This window comes from Oratosquilla oratoria, chromosome 11, assembly GCF_046742065.1.
Source record: "Oratosquilla oratoria isolate Oo_2021 chromosome 11, ASM4674206v1, whole genome shotgun sequence".
Lineage (NCBI taxonomy): Eukaryota > Metazoa > Arthropoda > Malacostraca > Stomatopoda > Squillidae > Oratosquilla > Oratosquilla oratoria.
The window spans coordinates 40,598,683-40,619,364 of record NC_134787.1 but is presented as its reverse complement, the minus strand read 5'-3'; the positions used below and the strand labels follow the sequence as shown (position 1 = coordinate 40,619,364).

Sequence of the window (20,682 nt, the reverse complement as noted above, 5' to 3'; positions counted from 1 at the left end):
TCAAAGACAAGCTAGGGTCGTCAACAAAAATATTTTGGCTCAGTTTTTGTCTGGTAGCTTAGGGCTGACCTCTCCAGTATGGTTGCACCTGGCTGGCACAGCTCAGCTCATCCTTGCTACATGCAAGCCCCCCTACTACATCAAACTACTGGGCCTCAGGGGGGCTTCTGACGTCCGGGGCCCGTTTGTCCCCTTCCTCATTTTCTTCCATTTTCCTCAGTAATCCCTCCCCTTCTCCTTTTTCTTCACCTTCCCACTACACCACGAGCTTTCCACTTCCCTACTAATACAACACAGGTACTCCCTCGTCATTGAATCCACAATTTTTTTTTTTTTTCGGAGTCCATTCGTCACTGTCTCTGCCAATCGTGTGTATTTACCTGGTATTTTACGGGAAGGAGAGCTATGCTCATGGTGTCCTGTCTTCATATCTCGTTTTATCTAGACTGTTTTTAAATCCGTGTATCGTTTTTGCACACATTCCATTTTTCAGGTCTTTTGTCTTTTTCCATTTTATCTAAGCTTTATACCTTTTGTCTTTTAACTTCCTACATCTTTTGTTGTATCAACATTTTATGTATTCTTTTTCTTGTTTTTGTCTTGGAACATCCTTTTCCACTCCTTTATAAATTTTTGTAAAAATATTCCATTTCTCTTCTACTACTGTTTCCTCTTTGTGTATCCTTTCTCAGTCTGCTTTTTGAAAGAATTCTTTTATTTTGTCAAAATTTGTTTTTCCATACATCAATCTTCCCCTTCTATATTATTCGTTTTTTCCATGTATTTTTTCTCATTTAGCACCAGTTCAACCAATATGCAGTCACTTTTACTTGTTGGTGTCTTATATTCAATCTTGTCCACTATTTCAGGTTCTGATACGATTATTAGGTCCAGTCTCGATGGTTTTTCCTCATTTCTATACCTAGTATTCTCTTGTATCCATGGCGTCATGTTATGTTCTATAATCATATCAAGTAGTACATTTCCCCATAGGTCATCTTCACCCTTCACTGTCATTTCTTCCCAGCAGATTTCTTTACAATTAAAGTCACCCATTATAACTATTCTTCCTCCATCTTCCATTATCTTATTTAGTGTTATCCTTGTGTCTTCTAACATATTTTTGTGTTCTTTCTCTCACCATGAAGCCGTTCTAGGAGGCACATAATTTACTACAAACTTCCTGCTCTTCCCATCCCTGTCCTCTACTTCCATCATTATCATCTCTATTCTTTCCATATCTGACATTCCTCACATTCATATCCTTCTTAGTCAGGACCATAACTCCACCTCCACTCTTTGTTTCTAATCCAATAAATATATGCACATTATCCTACACTGTTGGGTGGTAGTGGAACTTGCAATCTTGTCTCTACAATTCCCATTATGTCTGGTTCTCTTTCCTTCAGGTAATCATTCATTTTGTTCAAGCCTGTTATTAAGCCATATATATTTGTATTAGACACTTTTTAATTTTCTACTACTTCCATCGTGTTTTCTGTTTTCCTTCCATTTTTATCTGCTATGAACCATTTCCTCACTTTCATATCCACTACTCTCCAATAGAATTTCTCTTTGTCTGACTCTGTTCTTTTCGTGGTTTTTTCCTTAGCTTCTAGTCTATTTGTTTTCTCATCCTCTCTCTCCTCTTTGTTCATCTGTTTTTATCCATGCCTGTTTACGATGATCAATTTTTGCTAGTTTCCCTATTTTTGCTAAGATATTCTCTGCTGTTGTTTGTGACCTGAATTTAACCTTAATTGGTCTGGTCTTATCTGTATTGTATTTCCCTATTCTATGTATTTCTTCAATTTCTTTCCGTGTTTCTTGTTCATCCTCTTGAACTACCTCGAATACCTTGTTTACCTTTTCCTTCTCCTCTTTTACTCTTTTAGTCCTATTTGGATTATCCTACTCTTCCATCCCTAATATAATTATACATTTCTTTTTATCCATTACGTCTCTTACTATATTCTCCTTCTCCCTCATCACTTTAATATTGACTGATTGATTTATATTAAAATAGACATGACGTCTCAACAGCAAAGGTCATTGACGTCGTATGAATAAATATATACTACCTTACATCACCTTAATGTGCATTCATTTATGGATATTACATATATACTTATACATACACATACATATGTGCATATATATATACACACATACACACACCCCAATGATGTTTGCTATATATATTAATGATATGGATGAAGGAATTGAAAGCTATATGAGCTTCTTTGCAGATGATGCAAAACTATTAAAAAAAGTGAACACGGAAGAAGATTGTGAGTCACTACAGAGTGATCTAAATAAAGTATGGGAATGGAGTAGGAAGTGGGAGATGGAGTTCAACACTAAAAAGTGTAGTATAATGGAATTTGGAAAAAGCAAAAACAGAATAACAGGATCATATAAATTGGGAGAAGGAATAAAAAAAGTAGAAAATGAGAAGGACCTGGGAGTCATTGTTATGAATAATATGTCACCTGAGAAACATATAAATAAGATTTTTGGAGAAACTTATAATTTAATAAGAACAATCAAAGTGGCATTTACATACCTGGATGAAGAAATGGTGAAGAAAATTCTAATCACTCTGATAAGACCAAGATTGGAATATGCAGCAACGATGTGGTCACCAAGTACAAAAAAAATTATAAAAAAAAATTGAAAAAGAATACAAAGAGCAATTACAAAATTGGCACCAACACTCTCAAAACTATCATATGAAGAGAGACTAGCAAAACTTGAACTACAGACACTACAGCAAAGAAGAGAGAGAGGAGATTTGATAGCTATTTACAGAATCATGAAAGGCATAGAAATTATTGATAGAGAGAATCTGATAAAATGGGATGATAGAAATATAAGAGGACACGGAAAGAAAATCAAGAAAGACAGCTATAGAAGAGATCTGAAAAAGAACAGCTTTCCTCACAGAGTAATAGGCAGTTGGAACAAGTTAGATGAGAAAGTGGTGTGTGCAAAAACAATACATGAATTTAAAAATTGTTTAGATAAAATGAGAAATGAAGACGGGACGTCACGAGCATAGCTCCCCTTCCCGTAAAATACAACTAGGTAAACTAGGTAAATACACACACCCCAATGATGTTTGCTATATATATTAATGATATGGATGAAGAAATTGAAAGCTATATGAGCTTCTTTGCAGATGATGCAAAACTATTAAAAAAAGTGAACACGGAAGAAGATTGTGAGTCACTACAGAGTGATCTAAATAAAGTATGGGAATGGAGTAGGAAGTGGGAGATGGAGTTCAACACTAAAAAGTGTAGTATAATGGAATTTGGAAAAAGCAAAAACAGAATAACAGGATCATATAAATTGGGAGAAGGAATAAAAAAAGTAGAAAATGAGAAGGACCTGGGAGTCATTGTTATGAATAATATGTCACCTGAGAAACATATAAATAAGATTTTTGGAGAAACTTATAATTTGATAAGAACAATCAAAGTGGCATTTACATACCTGGATGAAGAAATGGTGAAGAAAATTCTAATCACTCTGATAAGACCAAGATTGGAATATGCAGCAACGATGTGGTCACCAAGTACAAAAAAATGTATAAAAAAAAACTTGAAAGAATACAAAGAGCAATTACAAAATTGGCACCAACACTCTCAAAACTATCATATGAAGAGAGACTAGCAAAACTTGAACTACAGACACTAGAGCAAAGAAGAGAGAGAGGAGATTTGATAGCTATTTACAGAATCATGAAAGGCATAGAAATTATTGATAGAGAGAATCTGATAAAATGGGATGATAGAAATATAAGAGGACATGGAAAGAAAATCAAGAAAGACAGCTATAGAAGAGATCTGAAAAAGAACAGCTTTCCTCACAGAGTAATAGACAGTTGGAACAAGTTAGGTGAGAAAGTGGTGTGTGCAAAAACAATACATGAATTTAAAAGTAGTTTAGATAAAATGAGATATGAAGATGGAATACCACGACCATAGCTCCCCTTCCTGTAAAATACAACTAGGTAAATACACACACACACACACTTTCGTCGAATGGACGGCGTGAATTAGTGTACCGAAGAAAAAGAAAAATCTACGAGGATCTCAACGTCCAGGAAGTGCCTTATTGTATTTATAGGGAAGGGGAGTGCTCGTGGAGTAGTGGGGGAGTGATAGGGAAGGAGAAGGGAAGGGATTATTGAGGGAAATGGAGGGAAATGAGGAAGATAGGGACATGGTCCAGGAAGCCAGACGTCTTGTTAACAAGAGGCGGACCAACAATAATTATTTTGGTGACGACGGGATCAACAAAGATGTGAAGATTAGAAGTATAGATAAGAGCAGCACAGTGGAAGGTGATGATAGTAGTTTCCAAGGATTTAAAGAGGGTGGGGGGGATACCAACCTCCCCCGATTGGCAAGACTAGAGGAGAAACTTGATAAGATGACCGAACACTGAGAAAACAGGTTCGGTAACGTAGCCAAAATTGCGCAAAGAGTTGAAAAATTGGAAGAACTAGAGAAGGCGAAAAAAATTTAACTAATGAAATAGAAGAATTAAAAAGACAGTTGTAAGAAGTAAAAGAGGAGAATGAAGAATTAAAGAGGAATAATAAAGACAATAAAGAGGCCATAGCAAAGGAAGCACAGGGTTGGAAAAAAATCCAGGAAAACAGTAAAGTTGCATTTACTGACATAATCAAGCAACAAATGAAAGAACAAACTGAAGACTCGGTTATTAAAGTGATGAGACAGAAGGAGAATATAGTAAGAGACTTAGCAGATAAAAAGAAATGTATAATTATATTAGGAATGGAAGAGAAACATAACCCAGATAGAACCACAAGAATCAAAGAGGAAAATGAAAAAGTAAGCAGTTTACTACAATTAGTTCAAGATGAACCCGAAATAATGAAACAAATCGAAGAGAAATTTAGGCTCGGAAAGTATAGTACAGATAAGACCAGACCAATTAAGATTAAATTCAGGTCACAAACGATGGCAGAGAATATCTTATCCAAAACAGGGAAACTAGCAACAAGTGAACAATATATAAAGGTATGGATAAAAAGGGAAATGAATAAAGAGAAAAGAGAGGAGGAAAAAAGGAAAAGACATGAAGCTAAGGAAAAAAACGAGAACAGAACAGAGTCAGAAAAAGAGAAATTCTATTGGAGAGTAGTGAATATGAAAGTAAGGAAATTCGACATACTAGAGAAAAACAAAAGGGAAACAGAGAACACAATGGAAGTGGCAGAAAACTAAGTGTCTTACACAAATATAGATGGATTAATAACAGGATTGAATGAGCTGAATGATTATCTGAAGGAAAAAGAACCAGACATAATGGGAATTGTAGAAACAAAATTAAAAGGTCCACTACCACCCAACAGTGTAGGACATGATGCATATAATTATTGGATTAGAAACAGAGACAAAGCAAGGGGGTGGAGTTATGTTCCTGACTAAGAAGGATATAAACGTGAGGTGTGTCACATATGGAAAGAATAGAGTAGAGATGATTATGATCGAAGTGGAAGACAGAGATAAGAAGAGCAGAAAGGTTGTGATAAATTATGTGCCTCCGAAAACAGCCTCGTGGGAAGAGAGTGAACATAGAAGTATGTTAGAGGACACAAGGATAACATTAAATAAGATAATGGAAGATGGAGGAAGAATAGTTATGATGGGCGACTTTAATTGCAAAGAAGTCTGCTGGGAAGAGATGACAGTAAAGGGTGGAGACGGCTCATGGGGAAACGTTCTACTCGAGATGATTACTGACCATACAATGACACAGTGGATACAGGAGAACACTAGGTATAGAAATGAAGAACCATCGAGACTAGACCTAATAATTACATCTGAACCTAGAATAGTGGAAAAGATTGAATACAAAACACCAATAAGTAAAAGTGACCACATATTGATTGAACTGGAACTAAATGAGGAAAAATACATGAAAAGAAATGAACAATATAGAAAAGGAAGAATGATGTATGAAAAAACAAACTTTGATAAAATAAGAGAATTCTTTCAAAAAGAAAACTGGGAAGGAATATACAAAGAAGAAACAACAGTGGAAGAGAAATTGAATATTTTGACAACAATTTATAAAAAAAAGGAGTGGAAAAGTATATCCCAAGACAAAAAAAAGCAAAAGAATATGTAAAATGCTGGTACAATAAAAGTTGTAGGGAGATAAAAGACAAAAGAGACAAAGCTTGGACCAGATTGAAAAAAGACAAAAGGTCTGAAAAATGGAAAATATATACTTGTTATAGAAATGAATATGTACAAACGTGCAGAGAGGAAAAGAGAAAATATGAAAAAGATGTCATAGAAAAGTGTAAAGATCAACCAAAACTATTTTACAGATTTGTAAACAACAAACTGAAAAACAAACAAGATTTGGAGAAATTAAGACAAGGAGGAGTTGAATACACAGAGGAAATTGAAATGGTGGAAATTATGAACAAACATTTTAAATCAGTGTTTACAAGGGAGAACATACAACCTGAAGAGATCGAATGGAAAGAGAAAGTCCCCCCTATGAAAGAAATAGAAGTAACAAAGAATGAAATATTGAAACACTTGAGTAATCTTGATGTCAGAAAATCACATGGACCAGATGAAATAGCAAACTGGATTTTGAAAGAATGCAGGAATGAACTGGCAGACAAAATACATAGCAATATAAACAGTTCATTGAAAGAAGGAAAAGTTCCAGAAGATTGGAAAAAAGCAATTATAGTACCTATATATAAAGGGGGAAATAAAGAAAACCCTACCAACTATAGACCAGTCTTCTAACAAATACAATAGCAAAAATTTGTGAAAGAATTATCAAAAGTAGATGGGTAAAATATTTAGAAAAAAACAATGTGCTAAATCCAAGGCAATTTGGATTCAGACAAGGACGATCATGCATCACCAATTTAATATGTTTCTATTCAAGGCTAATAGATATAATACAAGAAAAAGATAGATGGGCTTATTGTGCATTTCTAGACCTAAAAAAAGCTTTTGACAAAGTACCACATAAGAAGTTGCTTAAGAAATTAGAAACCAAAGGAGGAATACAGGGCAAACTACTTAAATGGATAGAAGACTTTTTGCAAGAACGAAAAATGAGAGTAGTGATAAGAGACAAACACTCAAAATGGGGTGAAGTAATAAGCGGTGTTCCACAAGGAACAGTTCTGGCCCCAATAATGTTTGCTATATATATTAATGATATGGATGAAGGAATTGACAGCTATATGAGCTTCTTTGCAGATGATGCAAAATTATTTAAAAAAGTGAACACGGAAGAAGATTGTGAGTCACTACAGAGTGATCTAAATAAAGTACAGGAATGGAGTAGGAAGTGGGAGATGGAGTTCAATACAAAAAAGTGTAGTATAATGGAATTTGGAAAAAGCAAAAACAGAATAACAAGATCATATAAATTGGGAGAAGGAATAAAAAAAGTAGAAAATGAGAAGGACCTGGGAGTCATTGTTATGAATAATATGTCACCTGAGAAACATATAAATAAGATTTTTGGAGAAACTTATAATTTAATAAGAACAATCAAAGTTGCATTTACATACCTGGATGAAGAAATGGTGAAGAAAATTCTAATCACTCTGATAAAATGGGATGATAGAAATACAAGAGGACACGGAAAGAAAATAAAAAAAGACAGCTATAGAAGAGATCTGAAAAAGAACAGCTTTCCTCACAGAGTAATAGACAGTTGGAACAAGTTAGATGAGAAAGTGGTGTGTGCAAAAACAATACATGAATTTAAAAATAGTTTAGATAAAATGAGATATGAAGACGGGACACCACGAGCATAGCTCCCCTTCCCGTAAAATACAACTAGGTAAATACACGCTTACTCAAATTAAGGATGTAAAGCGATCCACAATGAGTCAGCACCGCCTTGGTGTATTTACCTACTGTAGTTGTATTTTACGGGAAGGGGAGCTATGCTCGTGGTGTCCCGTCTTCATATCTCATTTTATCTAAACTATTTTTAAATTTATGTATTGTTTTTGCACACACCACTTTCTCATCTAACTTGTTCCAACTGTCTATTACTCTGTGAGGAAAGCTGTTCTTTTTCACATCTCTTCTATAGCTGTCTTTCTTGATTTTCTTTCTGTGTCCTCTTGTATTTCTATCATCCCATTTTATCAGATTCTCTCTATCAATAATTTCTATGCCTTTCATGATTCTATAAATAGCTATCAAATCTCCTCTCTCTCTTCTTTGCTCTAGTGTCTGTAGTTCAAGTTTTGCTAGTCTCTCTTCATATGATAGTTTTGAGAGTGTTGGTGCCAATTTTGTAATTGCTCTTTGTATTCTTTCAAGTTTTTTTATACATTTTTTTGTACTTGGTGACCATATCGTTGCTGCATATTCCAATCTTGGTCTTATCAGAGTGATTAGAATTTTCTTCACCATTTCGTCATCCAGGTATGTAAATGCCACTTTGATTGTTGTTGGCACTTCTGTGCATTGAAAAAGATTTGCTATCCGAAACTGACTTCAGTTCTATGATTGATGGGTTTGCTACTATCAAAGCAAGAAAAGTGAAAATTTAACAATGTATAAAAAAACACATGTATATAGTAGTACCTTACCTTAACATATGTAAAATTGATAAGGTTTTGTTTAGAAATAAATGTTTACTAATGGATATTTGTTATTATTGTACAATGATATAAATTTTATCATTAGTTCAGGCCATATTTTAAAAAAATCTTGAAATTTGCCTTAGGGCCACAAGAGCCTTAATCCGCCACTGCACTGAATGCAAATCTGACAAGAAATAATGGTCTCAAACTATCAGGAAGCAGATTAATTTGAAAGTGGGTAGAAACAACTTTGCCAACCATGTAGTAAATGAATGGAATAAACTTCCTGCAGCAGCAGTGCAATATAGTACAGTTCAATGTTTTAAGATTCACTTAGATAAACACCTAAGCAATATGCTGTAATCCCTGCCATTTATCATATTTTATTCTATTGATGAATTTATTATCATTACTTATTTACCTGTTTGTTTATTATCATTATCTACTTATTTTATTTATTTATTCATTTGCGACACTGCTTCTGACCCAGGGCGGTGGGCAGGGTGCAGGGATGACCCGTCATCCAGAAGGTGCTCAGATGAGAGGGAGGGTGGGAGGGGTGTGGAGTGTATTTAGGGATGAAATGGGTGGGAGTGTTTTTATGCCTTTCCCTTTTTGGCTACCTCCCTTGTAAGGGGGAAAAAGCCTTGGTATATGTATGTATGTATGCTTATTTATTTATTTGCTTATTAATTAATTTATTTATTTACAGGTATCTATTTTGCATCTGACCTAGTTATGGACCAAAAGGTCTCCTGTCAGCATGCTCTTCCTTTGTAATCCTTTGAGAGATAGAATATTGTTATGGGGTGGGGAGAGGGAGAGAGGTGTATGTGGGGGATGATGTAAAACAGTGTGAAATAGTCCCCTTACCTTGTAGAGGGTGAAGATCAGGAGGAAGAGGATAAGAAGGCCTGCCAGAGCAGCCAAAAGGATGACCCACCAAGGTACTGACTCTTCCAGAAGCAAACCCGGAATAAGATGTGTTGTGACATTTCCACTCACTCTCCTGCAAGGAAAACCCAGATCAAGTTTGATATATTTAGATTTCACAAACCTTGAGGCTGGCCATGCAAGAGGGCTGCAGTGGAACTTAGAAAACAAAGAGTGACCTATAAGGCAAAATATCAGTGGAAAACAGAGTTCTTGGAAGAAAGAGAAAGTAGCCAGTAATTGCCTGACAGCATTCAGAGGGGAGAGAAATAATGAGTGGAGTTCCACAGGGATCAGGCATGGTGTCAGTCTTGTTATTTACATTTGTAAATAATCTCATAAATGACAATGACAACAATTATGATAACGAAAATGAAGACAACAATGATGACCATGATGTCAAAATACAAAAGTAAGTAACAGATTGGTGGAAAACTGAAAATTTACAATCATCTAACACCATGATTAAAAATGACAAATGGAATTTAATGCCAGAAGATATGCTTTGATGTAAGTGCATATAGGCCAAGAGAGAATAAGGCACTTTATAAACTAAAAAGGGTGAAATAGGATTAAATCAGGATGCTATTTACTAAAGGCTACAATCTGAATGATCACATAACTAACTTAGGTAGGTTAATACACATCAGGCAAATATGAGACTAGAATTAAGTAATAATGAAGACTTGAACATGGTTAAAAACTAATTACAATGTCTTAGGCTCAAATTGAAATATAAGACTTTTGGTTAAAAAAATTAGATAAATTAATTATACATACATATACCAAAGGCTTTTTCCCCCTACATGGGGGGTAGCCAAAAAGAAAAAGGCATAGAAACCACTCACACCCATTCCATTTCCTATATATTCCACTCCCCTCCACCCTCCTCCCTCCCTCTTATCTTGGCACCTCCTGGATGACAGGTCATCCCTGCATCCTGTCCACTGCCCTGGGTCAGAAGCAGTGTCGCAAGATGCAGAACATCCACAGCAAGGCCGCTTCATTAATTCTGTGAGCCCCCCTCTCCATTCCCTCATGCAGAAAAGGAGAAGACAGGGAGAAATCCTTTGGGTCTGTGTAAAAATTTTTCTCATACATACTTCCTCACCCCCCATCCCCTACCCACTCCCCTTCATGCATCACAGCATCATCTATACACAACCCCTCTCCATTTGCCCCTATCTTCTGTCCTCTCCCATCCTTCCTCCACAGACATTCCTCTCTTTTGTAATGCCCCTTTCACCCCATCCATCCATCTCATCCTAAGACGCCCCCTCATATTCACTCCTTCCACACCTCTTTTACTAATCTTTCTTCACTCATTCTTTCCATGTGTCCAAAACCATCCTAATACTCTTTCATCAACCCTATCTCCCAGCTCCCTTTCCACTCCTGTTCTCCTCCTCACCTCCTCATTTCTCACTCTATCTAGCCTAGTAACCCCTATCATACTTCTCAGACATTTCATCTCAAACACATTCAAACCCTTTCTCTCTTCCTCTCATGTTCCATGTTTCTGCCCCGGACAGTGCTGTTGGCACAATCACTCCTTCATATAACCTCCTCTTAGCATCCATTCCCAGATGTCTATTTCTCATTACACTTTTCAATCCACCAAGGCATTTACTCGCTTCTCTCAATCTACATTCTACCTCCACTCCCACTCCTCCCTTTCCTGCCACATTCGCACCCAAGTATCTAAAACTATCCACTTCCTCCAGTCTTTCACCCTTAATGCTCACTTCCAGCCTGCTGTCACTCTCTCCCCTTGTACATCTCATCACCTTACTTTTACCCACATTCATCTTCAACTTACTTCTTTTGCAAACCTTCCCAAACTCTGTCACTAACTTCCTCAATCCCTCCTCTGACCCTGCTACAAGCGCAGTGTCATCAGCAAACAACAACTGGCTCACCTCTCTTTTTTCTCCATTTTCTTTAATCATCTCCAACCCCTGACCCACTACTCTTGCATTCACCTCTCGCACCACCCCATCCATGTAAAGATTGAACAGCCAGGATGACATAACACATCCCTGACAAAGTCCCACCTTTACCTTAAAACATTCACTCTCTCTATTTCTAATCCTAACACAAGCTCTACTACTCTCGTAAAAACTCTTGACTGCTCTTAACAGCTTTCCTCCTATCCCATATATCTGCAGTACCTCCCACAGTGCCTTCCTGTCTACCCTATCATAAGCCTTTTCCAGATCCATAAAAGCCCAAAAAACATCCTTACCTTTTCCTATAGCTTTCTCACATATCTGTCTTACCACAAAAATCTGATCAACACAACCCCCTACCTGTCCTAACTCACACTGTTCCTCACCAATTACTGTGTGGGTTTAAGACAGGCAAATAATATTAAAAAGATAGATTCAGGACAGGCAAATGATATTAAAAAGATAGATTCAGAACCTGGAATTAAGAACTGAACTTACTGTGACCCCATGAAAGGCAGCTTTGGATTGGAAACATTGACCTTTGCCCGGATGGTGGTAACAAAGTCTGCTCCCTTGCTAGCAAACATGAGATGACCTGTATAAGAATAAAAACTCCATTAGCCATGGCAAATGGTCATCATCCAGTGAAAAAGGAATCTGAGCCAAGATTACAAGAATTGACTACAGCAAACCATAGTGGCACATGATACATTTCAATAGGGAGTGAAACAGTATGGTGAAATATGATGAGAAAGGAAATAACTCACTTAGGACAGTCATGTTGAGTCGAGAGCTGAAGGTGAGCTTGGCCACCTTGGAGCCCCTTGGCCAGCCCAAAATATTGCACGTCATCAAAGCCGAACTCACACGGTTCCAGCCACTCCAGATCACCACCTTCTTTTTCTCTTCGCCCTCCTTCTCCATCACTTTCTCATCACTCTGCCTCTTCACAACATTGACCTCTGCTGCATCATCACTCCTCCTTCTCCTTGTGCCTGTTTCCTTGTCTTCTTTGTGGTCATTGAAATTTTCTTCTTCACTGTTCACCAGATCATGGTCAATTCTGATGGTCTTTGTGTCTGAGGGGTCCTGGGCAAAGGAGGCACCCACCAATTGGCATGGGAAGGGCTGTTGGTCCAGCTCAGCCTGAAAGTTGATGAAAAGGAGGATAAGCATTTTATTTCTACAGATTACAGGCCATTGACTGCAGTCTGTCAGTAAAATCCCATCTCTTTTTGATATCTGCTGTTTCCTGATTGATAGATATCAGCTCTTTTCTTAGGAAAATGCCAGCCTCTGCCTTATCCCTCATATGTGTAACTGTAGAAATAAAGATTGGCTAGTGTTGTTTTTCAACCTTGAAGAACCTTTGGTCTAAAACAAAATTAAATATGGCACCTTAATTTTGTATCTTGATCTATATCACCTTGTATCTCAGCTAACCTCTTGAAGATAAAATTTTTTTTTAAAGAAGGAAGGTTCCAAATTATATATAAATGACCTTAAAAGGTATCTTTTGAGTGGGTAGGGACAAACTACCAAATAAGTTTAATTCTCATTTCAATTTCCACTGAAGCACATAAAACAGGCTATCATTTAGTTTTAGCTTTTCACCCCTGGGCAGGAATAGAACTCAGGACCACTGAGTTAGCAGGCCAAATCAGTGCCATTACACCAGGGTGGGGGTTACCCTATGCCAATCAATGGGATAATAAGTATTGTTATTGCATTAAAATGAGTTGTACATTGTTGATGGAGAATACAATCAATAAATCACCCAGGACTAGTGAATACTACCAGCTAGTGGTGCTTCTATACAGTATTGCAGGAAACCATTTTCCAAACCTATCAGTACTTCACCTTCATCTACTAGCCATTTATTTTTTATATCTAATTTGTTTATTTATTTATTTATTCACCCTTACCTCTTTTAGGAAGATCTCAGCAAAGTTGTGGTTACCTGCCTGGGTGGAGATGTTGATAGGAATCTCAACCTCAAGGATAACCTCCTTCAGAGGTGTTGGCCCACGCTTTATGATCTTAAAGAAGAGAGTAATGGTGATGATGATAATAATAATGGTGGTGGTGATGGCAGTGTAGTGGTGATTGTAGTGATAGCTATGATAATAAAAATGAACAGCAATCATGACAATGATAATGTCAACCCTTAGGCAGTGAGAGCATCAGTCTATTGCTCAGAGCCAACGAAAACACAGGTATTTTTGTGCCTTCCCATTCTCTATTTGTGTATTTATTTGAAAATTTAATCTATTGCACTACCTCATAAGACAATTTTGTTTATTTGTTTATCAGAGGACATGTCATTTCAGATAATTACTCCCAGGTCTTTTTCAGATCCCATTTTCATTACCTCTTTAGTTCCAATTGTATATTGTCTTGATATATGTATGTATATATATATATATATATATATATATATATATATATATATATATATATATATATATATATATATATATATTTCTGAAGTGAATATTAAGGATACTTTAGGGCAGCCCTGTGCAACCTGCGGCCCTGAAAGGCTTTCATTGCGGCCCTTTCTCCTAAAAATAAATAAGCTATATTGCGGCCCTCAGAGAGAGGGTAGCCTTTCATTTGCTAATTAATGGTCAGGAAAATGTCTGTGTTTGATCATTCTTATGTTAATGATCCCAGTTAACCACTATTAAGTAACTATTTATGTTTGTACATTATAATAATAAGGTACGGTAGCCTTTCATTTACTCATTTATAGTAAGGAAAATACATTTGTTTTGGACAATTCTAATTTTTGTGATCCCAATTTAAAAAAAATCAATAAGAAACTACTTATCTATTTTTATCAGTATAATCTCACATAATATGTCTTCGATCATAGTAAATAACATGAAATAGTAAGGTTATGTGGCCCTCCATACCAACAGGATAGTGACTAGTGGCCCTTTGGGAAAAAAAGGTTGCACACCCCTGCTTTAGGGTCTATGTGGGGCGCCCCTATGGGCCAGAGCCACGCATCATTTTGTCTGTGATAGAGGAAGATTCTGTTCATAGAGATATGATGACACTTTTATTATACTGTGTTTGTCCCTCTGTTATGCTGTCCCCCAACCCCTTGTTACTGACCTGTACCATTTCTCTGAATATTAATTTCCTTTTTTTGCCTACCCTGCAGTGGGGGAAAAGAATGCTGCCACCAAGTCTTCCCTCTTGAGTCATATGAGGCGACAAAAAACGAGACGGGGATAGGAATAGGAATCCTGCTATCTGTAGTCCCAAAGGGAACATTCCTAAAAAAAAAGTAAAGGCATAAGAAGGTCTAGGAGTTTTCTAACCAGTACCCTAAGGTTTGGGTCTTTTAATGTGCATGGATGTGGTACAGATGACAATAAAAGGGAAGAGATAGGTTGTATGCTTGTGAGAAGAAAGATGGATGTGTTGGCATTGAGTGAAACAAAGTTGAAGGTAAGGGCAAGAGTGAGTTTGGGAATGTAGTTGGGAGGTTCTCAGGAGTGAAGAGAGGACGAGGGGGAGAAGGGATGGCTATACTAGTAAGTGAAGAGATAGGTAAGTGTGTGGTGGTGTGGAAGGAGGTTTCTTCAAGTATAAGGTGTGTTTAGGGTAAATCAAACACCATAGATCTCCAGGCGTACATTGTCTTACATGCTTGCATACAGGTACCTATCGGTAGCGCTTGGCTGCCTAAACTATCGTACATCCTATATCTCCCTCCGAGATAAACCATGATAATTGTTATGTGTTAACTAATGCAATAATACAGTATATATGGAACAGCATGAACATAACATGAATTTTTTACAGAAGTGAACTTAAAAACAAAGGTATACTATGTGCCCGTGACATGGGTGCGCGACCCCTGTATAATGAATTCCAGAAAGTAGTGGTTACATCATTACTGAATAAAGTCTTTTAACCATACAGGTGGCCGTGATTGCCTGTGTGGGCGACATGGGCGTTGGCTCTGGGGGGCGGGCGAGGGTGTGCTGTGTGATGTCGGTGGTGATGGAGATAGCCCCTCGGGTGTCATGATCATGGCTCTCACATGGCGACGATTCCTTCTGGATACTCGACCACTGCCGTCCAGCCTGACGGTATACTGCCAATGTAGGAGTGCCTCGACAACAGTGCCCGTCCTGTCCCAGACATTTGAAGCCTGGTTCTGCACGCGGGCACCGGGGAAGTGGGGCGGTAGGGTTCTTGCTGGGCCGTTGTTGACCAGGATTTTGCCGTTGTCGACCATCAGTTTCTCCCGCTGGCGAAGTACCCTGCCCCAGTATTGAGTGACTAGGTGTTGGTCGGCGGTGGGCACCCCGTCCCGTAATTGTCTCCCCAAACCTAGCTGCACGGGCGACTTGTTGATTCCCCGAAGTGGTGTGTTTAGGTACTGGAGTAGGAACAATGAGGCTGTGTCTGTGTCAAGGCTGCCTCCGCCGTCGGTGTTGGCCATGATGAGACGCTTCGCGACCCTGACCGCGGCCTCTGCCCTGCCATTGGATTGGGGATAATGGGCGGATGAAACTCTTACCGAGACGCCCCATTTTTTGAAGAACTCTGCCATTTCTTCACTGGACAGATTCGTTCCACCGTCTGTCGATATTTGTTGTAGGGCTCCCCAGCAGGTGAAGTACCTCCGCAGTTGCGTTTTGATTCGGTTGGATGAGGTGCCATTGGGAAAGTGGGCCAGTTCCAGCCAGCCTGTCAACCTATCCACGTACGCCATGTACATGTGGCCCTGGTGCTGGAACATGTCTGCCACTGTAAATTGGAACGGGTATTCAGGGGAGGGGTTACAATGAATGTTTCAGCCGGTAAGGACGGGGCGTGGGCATCGCACTGCTCACAAGACCGCCTGTGATGCTGGAGGTCGCCCTCTATCCCTGGCCAGTAGACCGCCTACCTGGCCCTGTGGAACATGGAATCGACGCCCTGTTGGCCCGCGGTTAGCTGCTACTCGTTGGCGGAGAGCTTCGGGGATGACGAGGCGGATGCATCCTTGGTCGAACGTGTATGTCACGACATCTGTCGCGACGGCCTAACCTCTCCCTAATCCCAGAAAAGGGACGAAGGCAAGCCACTTCTTGTGATTTATTAGGGTGCCAGTCGCAAGCGGAGACCTTCGCTAGTAGCATCTGGTAGACTGGGTCTGCGGCAGCGGCCTCTCTGATGCACTCTTCGTCCACCACGAATCCTTCTTGCGTGATTGCAGCCGAGACTGCGGCAGCTACTGTTGCAGCTAGGTCCTCATCGAGGTCGATGTCGGTCCTGCTGGGCTCACCCCTGAGGGCGGGGTAGCGTGACAAACAATCCGCAGCGGAATTACGTTTTCCGGGTAGGTACTTCACTTGGAACTTGAAGTGTAGGGTCCTCTCCCTGAGCCTAAGGAGGAGAGAGTTTGCAATGTCCGCCAAGGCCCGATTCCCCAGTAGCTTAGTTAGGGGGCGGTGGTCTGTGACGATGATGAGGTTGGGGCACCCGAGGAGGAACAACCTCGCTTTCTGCTGGCACCACGCAACGGCGAGAGCCTCTCCCTCCGCCGCGCCGCAGCGTAGCGGGGGTGAGATGGCGGCTGCCACACAGCGCGAGGCACCAGCCCCCTTTGCAGTAGAAGGGCGTGTCGGCGGACGAGCACCTGCAGTATTGCTAAAGGAGCACAAATCCGATCTCCTCCTTGCTCCAGTCGGTGATGGCGGCCGTGGGGCTGGACTTATCGTAGTATGCCAGGCCATCCCTGGCGAGTTGGCAGATGATGTCCTGGGCCTGGTGGAACTTGGTACTGAGTTGCTCGTCCCAGTAGACGTACTTGCCGGATGGCTTTTTCAGGAGCTCCTGGAATGCGTTCATGACGGGAGCAGTGGCGAGGAATGGTGCCAGCTGATTTACGAATCCGAACCGAGCTCTGATGTCAGTGATGGTGGGCTGGGGCGGCATAGGGAGGTTTATGATGGCTGCCAGCCGATCCTCCGTTGGTTTGTACTCCTCCCAGCTGAGCATGAACCCTACAAAGTCCACCTCTCTCCTGGCGAATTGGAATTTCTCCGGTTTTAGTGTGATACCCTTAGCCGCGCAGGTTTCCAGGAAGTCGCAGACGTGCCAAAATGCGTCCTCGATGCTGCTGTCGTACAACAGGGTGTCATCCATGCATTTGTGCTTCCTTATTATCCCTTGTATGGCGTCGTCGAACCGCTTCGTGTATGCATCACCAACAGAGCAGTGGCCCATACGGGGTGCGACGATACTTGTACCTACCCCATGGCGTGATAAACGTAGTGAGGTTGCGGCTATCCGGGTGGAGCTCCACCTGGTGGTATCCCCAGTGTGCATCCGCTACTGAATTGTAGGAGTGCTTGGGAATGTTGGATACCATGTCGAAGGGTGGGGGGGTGTGGTGTCTCCCGTAGGTATGCTGCGTTGAGCCGTTGAGAGTCGACGGTGCGGCGGGGTTGACCAGACTTCTTGGCCACCACCACCATCCGGGCGCACCATTCGGTGGGCAGTCCAGCCGGAAAGGGCTCAATGACCCCGCACCTCACATCGTCGAGTTGTGCTTTGACCTCTGCTTCCCAATGTTTCGGCACCGATGCCGGCGTATGACACGCGTAGGGGGTGGCCCCGGGGGCCAGGTGTATTCGATGTTGTGGCCCGTCCATCACCGGCAGCGGTATTCTTGAGGTGTTGAATGTGGATGCTGAAAAATGCTGTAGTAGCCACTCCTCGAGCCTGGTTGCGTTCTCTTCGAGCGGGGGGAAAGGTACTGTGGATGGTCTAGGCGGTGGCTGGGTGAGTGGGCTCGTCTCTGGTGTGGATTGGGTATGTGCCGCTATGGGGGAAACGTGTGGGAAGCTCCCGGGTACCAGATGTAGCCCCTTGCAGGCATCAAGAGATAGGAGGAGATCCTTGGCTGATTGCACAAAGTAAATCTCTTGCTCTGTGGTACGAGCCCCTAGGGCGATGTTGCACTTTGCGGTCCCCATACACTTCATTAGGAGGTCAGCCACGTCTCGCAGGTTAGCACATACTTGTAGATTTGCAGGTAGCAACCCCATCTCTGACAGGATTGCCGGCCCTGCTACACAGACTTGGGCCCCTGTGTCCGCCACCGCGTCCTCAGTGAACGCCTGAGGTGTGGCCCCGTGGGTGACGATAACTGACACTGTGAGTTGGTGGGAAGGTAGGGCGCCGGCTCACCTGATAGCCCCCGACACTTCGGCGATATCACTCTTGGGCTGGGGTCGGGGGCTGCTCCTGCAGCACTTTGTAAAGTGGCCACGCTTCCGGCATCCATGACCTCGTGCAGTTCTTGCGGGGCAGAGTGCACATTCAGATGCGTGGCGTGTGTCACAATTCGTACATGTGCGGGCCTGTGGGGGGTTTCCGGGGGGTCTGCCCGCGGCTACTGCCAGTCCGTCTTGCAGGTCTAAACACTCGCCGCTCATGTCGCTGCCAGCCGCACGTGCTGGTTCTCGCCAGCACAGCTTTGCTGCATCTTTCTGCGTCGCTTCGAATGAACAGCACCTCGATCTTAATGTCTCGAAACACGTGATATTGTCACATTGTTGGTAAACGTGGCGTCGGAGCGCCTCACCCCTAAGCCCCACAATCAATTTGGGCAATAACATGTACTCTTCTAGGAAGTGGTTGCACTGGGGGCATTTGAACTCGTAGTTTGTAGCCTTTTGTGAACATTTCGTGAAATAATCGTTAACACTGGGTTCCCGTGATGCATTAAAGTAATCAGACCAGAGCACTGCCTGATTGCACTCGCGTAACACTATTTGCTTAACTGCATCCAGAGCCGCATCCGGGGCGAGGGAGTTCCATTCTTGTACCGTGTATTTCGCATCCAGCGTGCGTTGCAAAGCCGGAGTGCAGTGTAGCCTCACATGGGCCACTGCATCGTGCGGGTTGAATCTGCAGAGGAATAACCAGCACTCCATGGGTCTCCTCCAGGTCATGAAGGACGCCGGCTCCATTTCCACCTCACATTTCTCCGGAGCTGCGAAGGGTGGGAGCCTGTGGCTGACGAGCCATGGCTGACGGCAAACAGCGAAGCCAAGGACAGAATGGCTTCCACTGATTGTCTGGGTTCGCGGGTGGTGGTGGCCCTGGGTGGTTGGGAAGGCGTGTAGGTGGAGCGGCGGCGTGAAAAGGGCATCCTGGAGGTTATAGGGCGTATGTCTCTACCTGTGATCACTGCGCCATGTTTGGGGTTAATCAAACACCATAGATCTCCAGGCGTATACTGTCTTACATGCTTGCATACAGGTACTTATCGGCAGCGCTCGGCTGCCTAAACTATCATGCATGCTACAAGGTGGATGAAGATGAAACTGTGAAGGGAGATATGGGTTTTTGTAAGTGCATATGGACCTGGTAGTGAGAAGAGCGTAGAGAAAAGGGAGTTTTTTTATGTATTTAAATGAGAGCATGGAAGGATTAGGGAGAAATGTCAATGTAGTTGTACTGGGAGACCTTAATGCTAGGGTAGGAAATAAACCAATAGACGGAGTGATTGGGAAGTATGGAGTTCCTGGAAAAAATCATAGTGGAAAGTTGATGGTGGAGATGTGTCTCGAAAGAGAGTTGATGATAGCAAATGCAGTGTTTAGGAAGAAAGTTAAGCATAGGTACACATGGGAGAGGGTGGTGGATGGAAGGGTGGTACACAGAACATTAATGGACTATATAGTGGTAACCAGGAGTATAGTAGGAAGAGTTAAGGATGTACCTGTTCTTACGGGAGAGAGTGGGGGAATATCAGATCATTTTCTGGTGGAAGGTAAGTTGAGAGTGGTGAATAGGTGGAGAATGAGGAAAAGGGCAGAAGGTAGTACTTAGAATGAACTGCTTAAATGAGAAAGAAAAGGAGAAGGAGTATAAGAAGCTGAGAGAGGAGTGGGAGGGAGTGAAGGATACAGTAGAGCTGGGAGTGGAGGAGGAATGGGGATAGTTCAAGGAAGGAGGCACAAGGTGGGCAAAGATGGTGTGTGGAACAAGGAGGACGGGAGGAGATAGAAGGAAAGGTAGTGAGTGGTGGGATGAGGAAGCAAAGAAGGGTGTAGAAGAGAAGAAGCAGGCTTTCATAGATTGGTTACAAATTAGGACGAGGAAATCATATGAGAGGTACAAAGTAAAGAGAAGAGAAGTAAAGCATAAGATAAA

At 41.4% G+C, this 20,682-nt stretch overlaps 1 protein-coding gene across 2 annotated transcripts in view; it reads right to left on the bottom strand.

Moving 5' to 3' along the window:
• Positions 1-9,496: 9,496 nt before the first annotated feature.
• LOC143029751 (integrin alpha-PS5-like) overlaps positions 9,497-20,682 on the bottom strand; it is a gene marked incomplete at its 3' end in the record, with an annotated part of 123,093 nt that continues 111,907 nt past the window's right edge. For both annotated transcript variants that reach the window (XM_076192653.1, XM_076192654.1), the window contains 4 exon segments: positions 9,497-9,632; positions 12,004-12,100; positions 12,273-12,651; positions 13,431-13,544. In XM_076192653.1, coding sequence (XP_076048768.1) covers positions 9,497-9,632; positions 12,004-12,100; positions 12,273-12,651; positions 13,431-13,544 — 726 coding nt within the window.